Source organism: Procambarus clarkii, chromosome 85 (genome assembly GCF_040958095.1).
Source record: "Procambarus clarkii isolate CNS0578487 chromosome 85, FALCON_Pclarkii_2.0, whole genome shotgun sequence".
Taxonomy (NCBI): Eukaryota; Metazoa; Arthropoda; class Malacostraca; order Decapoda; family Cambaridae; genus Procambarus; species Procambarus clarkii.
The window spans coordinates 15,917,912-15,924,316 of NC_091234.1; the positions used below are offsets into that span (position 1 = coordinate 15,917,912).

General features: G+C 35.2%; 1 protein-coding gene across 1 annotated transcript; it reads left to right on the plus strand.

The window, feature by feature from the left end:
• Nucleotides 1-586: 586 nt before the first annotated feature.
• Nucleotides 587-5,756, plus strand: LOC138358700 (ribosome-binding protein 1-like). Its single transcript, XM_069316856.1, has 3 exons — nucleotides 587-613; nucleotides 1,118-1,132; nucleotides 5,064-5,756. Exons 1-3 carry the CDS (start codon nucleotides 587-589, stop codon nucleotides 5,754-5,756), a joined length of 735 nt encoding a protein of 244 aa, XP_069172957.1.
• Nucleotides 5,757-6,405: the final 649 nt, after the last annotated feature.

Here is a 6,405-nt window from a genome sequence, read left to right on the forward strand (position 1 = left end):
ATATATATATATATTAATCACGTGTTTATTTTCGTGATATATATATATATGTCGTACCTAGTAGCCAGAACTCACTTTTCAGACTACAATGCAAGGCCCGATTTGCCTAATAAGCCAAGTTTTCATGAATTAATATATTTTCTCTAATTTTTTTCTTATGAATTGATAAAGCTACCCATATCATTATGTATGAGGTCAATTTTTTTTTATTAGAGTTAAAATTAACGTAGATATATGACCGAACCTAACCAACCCTACCTAACCTAACCTAACCTCTCTTTATAGGTTAGGTTTGGTTAGGTAGCCGAAAAAGTTAGGTTAGGTTAGGTTAGGTAGGTTAGGTAGTCGAAAAGCAAATAATTCATGAAAACTTGGCTTATTAGGCAAATCGGGCCTTGCATAGTAGGCTCAGAAGTGAGTTCTGGCTACTAGGTACGACATATATATATATGAATTTCCTTAAATACTTGGTGTGTGTGTGTGTGTGTGTGTGTGTGTGTGTGTGTGTGTGTGTGTGTGTGTGTGTGTGTGTGTGTGTGTGTGTGTGTGTGTGTGTGTGACCCCTTCCCAGTACTATATAGACGTAATGGCTTGGCGCTTTCTCCTGATTATGGTATTATAATTCAGTAAATACCTATCAGTGACAATAGGGAAGCGAGACCTAGTTCTTCAGGCTCTGCCCAATAGTCTACTTTTATGTTTTTCATAATAATTTATTAATTTATGTAATTTTGAGGTCGAACTCTTTGTCGAATCTGAACTTAATATCTAATAACTATTTATTGGACTAACTCTATAACTTATCTAAGTCATCTTAGAGTGTGTATTAACGTGTGTATATTTATGTCTGTTAGTGCTTGTCTATGTATATTTGGCTGTGTATGTTTATGTGAATATGAGTATTTGAGTGAATACGTATATATATTTGTGTGAGATTGGTATCTATGATTTTGAATATACATATAAAAATATATATATATGCATTAGTAAGTTCTCCAGCGTGAGAAACTCTATAGACTTGTTCATACATATCACAGCTTTTCATGGAGTTCCCCGAACAGGTAAATAGAATGAGGTTATGAAAGAGAATTTTTAATCCGCGTTTCCTGGGTTACAGATACCTGCTTCACAGGTAAGTTGTAACATTAATTACAGGTAAAATCATTAAATTAATCAGAGTTCATTAAAATAATTATTTTTAATTTTAATAACATTCAGATACATTGATATATATATATATATATATATATATATATATATATATATATATATATATATATATATATATATATATATATATATATATATATATATATATATTGGTATTCTTAAACTATTCAAGTTCATATATTATACATGACCATATATTAATTATACTTGGCCATGTACTTTATAAAATATGTATAGTTATATGTAAATTACAGGCATCATGTATATTGTACATTATTATACACCATATATACAATTTTTCACACATTCACATGGTCTTAAATTCCTTATTTTGCCTAAATTTCATTATTTATAGATTCGAAACCAAATCATGCTTAAATTTATATAATTTTGCAAAAACTATTTTTGTAAGCAAAAAATTTCTATATTAACGTCAGGTCGAAAAAAAAATCTCACTTTTGAGGGTAATTGAAGAGCAAAATATGTCAGGAATGTTGATTAGTCTTTCTTTCATGTTGTAGTAGCTTCTATCTATCGTAGTAGCTTCTATCTATCTATCGTAGTAGCTTCTATCTATCTATCGTAGTAGCTTCTATCTTTCGATCGTAGTAGCTTCTATCTATCTATCGTAGTAGCTTCTATCTATCGTAGTAGCTTCTATCTATCGTAGTAGCTTCTATCTTTCTATCGTAGTAGCTTCTATCTATCGTAGTAGCTTCTATCTATCGTAGTAGCTTCTATCTTTCTATCGTAGTAGCTTCTATCTATCGTAGTAGCTTCTATCTTTCTATCGTAGTAGCTTCTATCTATCGTAGTAGCTTCTATCTTTCTATCGTAGTAGCTTCTATCTATCTATCGTAGTAGCTTCTATCTATCTATCGTAGTAGCTTCTATCAATCGTAGTAGCTTCTATCTTTCTATCGTAGTAGCTTCTATCTATCTATCGTAGTAGCTTCTCTTCCTCTGCTTCATCCCTCTCATTCATTCTCTCTCTCTCTCTTTCTCTCTCTCTCTCTCTCTCTCTCTCTCTCTCTCTCTCTCTCTCTCTCTCTCTCGTCTTGCTTCCCATTTCTTCTTCTCGTTCGTCCTGTCCCCTCTCAGTCTTCCACTTTCTTATCTCACTTTCCCCTTCCCACATTCTGTGCCCTTTTCATCTGACCTTTCCCTCTTTCTGTTCCACACCTCATTCTGTTCTTACGAATCCTTCACTTTAATTATTCATTTCTCTCATAATCCTCCTTTCTCACCTGTTATTCATCCATTCACTTCTACAATTGGTCTGTTTCTCAGGTATATATATATATATATATATATATATATATATATATATATATATATATATATATATATATATATATATATATATATATATATATATATATATATATCATCATACCATTAGTCAATTCCTCCATGTATATATCTTCAAGGGATTAAGCAGTTACACTAAAAAAAAACGCCTTAAATTGGTCAGTTCATCTGGTGATCACAGGTAATTTCTAACAGGTGTTTTCACATATTTATTAACAACGATTGACACGTGCAAAAAATTTAGGCAGGTGTTTACATTGGGTAAATTATTCAAAAACATGCAGCATTAACATTACATTAACATTTAAAAACATTATTCATCACCTGCAGAGCTATGCAGGCGATGAGTCACAATAACGTGGCTGAAGTATGTTGACCAGACCACACACTAGAAATTGAAGGGACGACGACGTTTCGGTCCGTCCTGGACCATTCTCAAGTCTCAATCGACTTGAGAATGGTCCAGGACGGACCGAAACGTCGTCGTCCCTTCAACTTCTAGTGTGTGGTCTGGTCAAAAATATAGAGCTAGTTTAAGACTAGCTTACACCCTAGAATACAAGTAGCACCATTATATGAAAGTCTGAAAACCATTTTTAATTATTTAAATCTTTGTAACCTCTAGCTCAGTGACCAATGATCACTTAACTGTGTTCCCATTCACTTGTTGCATTTTAACAAAATGAAATTGGAAACTGAGCTACAAATTCCACTTAATCGAGGGAAATCCACGATAGAGACGAGAGAGATGGTGATTAGAGTCAATAAATCGTGACTAATAGAGCCTCTCTACGAATAGGGAAAGAGGGTTAGGCTCTAGCAAACGATGTCCAGAAAATATATATATATTGCAGACCAATTCACGTGTTTAGGAGCGCAAGTGAACACTGATGGACGAACAAGGGGAAGAAAATATACAGTTAGCTAAATACAGAATATATATATATATATATATATATATATATATATATATATATATATATATATATATATATATATATATATATATATATATACATATATATGTCGTACCTAGTAGCCAGAATGCACTTCTCAGCCTACTATGCAAGGCCTGATTTGCCTAATAAGCCAAGTTTTCTTGAATTAATATATTTTCTCTAATTTTTTTCTTATGAAATGATAAAGCTACCCATTTCATTATGTATGAGGTAAAAAAATTTTTATTGGAGTTAAAATTAACGTAAATATATGACCAAACCTAACCAACCCTACCTAACCTAACCTAACCTAACCTATCTTTATAGGTTAGGTTCGGTTTGGTAGCAGAAAAAGTTAGGTTAGGTTAGGTTAGGTAGGTTAGGTAGTCGAAAAACAATTATTTCATGAAAACTTGGCTTATTAGGCAAATTGGGCCTTGCATAGTAGGCTGAGAAGTGCGTTCTATATATATATATATATATATATATATATATATATATATATATATATATATATATATATATATATATATATATATATATAACTGAAAACTCACACCCCAGAAGTGACTCGAACCCATACTGCCAGGAGCAACGCAAGTGGTATGTACAGGACGCCTTAATCCGCTTGACCATCTCGACTGGACATAGGGAAGTGATAACCGAAGCTATTTGCACCACTTCCCCGCCGGCACTCGGATGGTAATCTTGGGCATAGCATTTTATCAAATCACCTCATTCTTTGGGGCACACTTGAGGAACACAAATGCGAAATATATTTATATGCGAAATAAATATATATAGTTTAAATATATATATGGAGGGAATTAGGTGCGTAGGGGGGGCAGGGAACTTGGTGGTGAGGTGGTACTGAGTTCTACAAACCACCAGAAGGGTCCGGGTTCGATCCCCAGACCCCCCCCCCCCTGCAGGTGCGTAGGGTGATTGGTCTATTAGAAGCAACCGTATAGATAATGCCGTGATTCGGGAATACGATACGCCATATTCCACGTCTTAAAACGTGGAATGACGCGACAGACTAATACGTTCAAAATACGTTTGATTAGTGTAATTTAAAACACCGTCATTTTGACGTTTTTTCTCCTTCATGTGCCTCGATAATTTGATGATTTGGCGAGTTATTTGCATTCGTACGTTTGTAGTTAGAGGAAAACAGTTGCATTTTTTACGGAGTGGCTAATCGACAAATACGCTGGAAAACCAATCATTTTAGCTAACCGGATTTCCCAGCTTAATTCGCCAGGTTTTATATTCTCAACCACATAACAGAAATGTTCTTTTGTGGGGTCAACAGAAATGTTCTGTTGTGGGGTCAACAGAAATGTTCTGTTGTGGGGTCAACAGAAATGTTCTGTTGTGGGGTCAACAGAAACCTAAAACAGATATATTGTGGTTTATTGATATTAAAACATCTCAGAATTTACGTTTTCTGGAGGTTAATGAGCATCGTTAGCTTCTGATTAACGTAAAACCATTTCGAATCCTTCGTTAACATCTCGAGAACGTGCTGGGGTGAGACTGAAGGCAACGGAACAACAGCTCCAAGGAACATTGCATCGTGAGAAAAAGCTACGAGGAACATTGCATTGTGAGAAAAAGCTACAAGGAACATTGCATCGTAAGAAAAAGCTCCAAGGAACATTGCATCGTGAGAAAAAGCTACGAGGAACATTGCCTCGTGAGAAAAAGCTACGAGGAACATTGCCTCGTGAGAAAAAGCTCCAAGGAACATTGCCTCGTGAGAAAAAGCTCCAAGGAACATTGCCTCGTGAGAAAAAGCTACGAGGAACATTGCCTCGTGAGAAAAAGCTACGAGGAACATTGCCTCGTGAGAAAAAGCTCCAAGGAACATTGCCTCGTGAGAAAAAGCTACGAGGAGCATTGCCTCGTGAGAAAAAGCTACGAGGAACATTGCCTCGTGAGAAAAAGCTCCAAGGAACATTGCCTCGTGAGAAAAAGCTACGAGGAACATTGCCTCGTGAGAAAAAGCTACAAGGAACATTGCATCGTGAGAAAAAGCTACAAGGAACATTGCCTCGTGAGAAAAAGCTCCAAGGAACATTGCCTCGTGAGAAAAAGCTACAAGGAACATTGCATCGTGAGAAAAAGCTACGAGGAACATTGCATCGTGAGAAAAAGCTACGAGGAACATTGCATCGTGAGAAAAATCTACAAGGAACATTGCCTCGTGAGAAAAAGCTACGAGGAACATTGCATCGTAAGAAAAAGCTCCAAGGAGCATTGCCTCGTGAGAAAAAGCTACGAGAATCTTTTATCGAGGAAAACCCCCTTAGAGGAACTTTGTGTCAAGGATAAAACACCTACAAGGAACATTGCATCGATGGAACCAGCTATGAGGGAACTGTGTGTCGAGGAAAGCAGCTACGAGGAACTTTACCATCTGTCAGAAACATTTAGATCTCTACCTATTTTAAGCATGTGAGTGAGCAATATAAAGACGTACAGGTTTCGTAGTCATATATCAAGAATCTTTTAGTCTATCTCTTTACAATTGAAATGTTGCTATTCCAATTAAATTTTACCATTCAAGTTAAACCATTTTAAATTTAACTTTTATTTTTCAAATTAAACCTTTACCATTTTAATTTAACTTTAGGCATTCCAGTTAAACTTTTGCCATTCCAATTAGACCTTTACATTTCCAATTAACCCTTTACCATTACAATTAAAGCTTTACTGTTCCAATAAAATCTTTACCACTCCAATCAGTTTGTAAACATACATCACAGGACTTCAATTGTGACATTTGTAAATGCATTTTTTCTTATGTTGGAAAGACTATACTCGTTCGTATTATTGTGTTCTGAGAGACGCGATGGATGTGGGAAGAATGTTTTGAAAATGAATGTTTTTGACTATTACATAAAGGATCTTGTGAGTGTGGAAGTGCCCGTATTGACTGCTTGAACCTGTTGCTTGTAATTCGTCTTAATCCAAGAAGTTG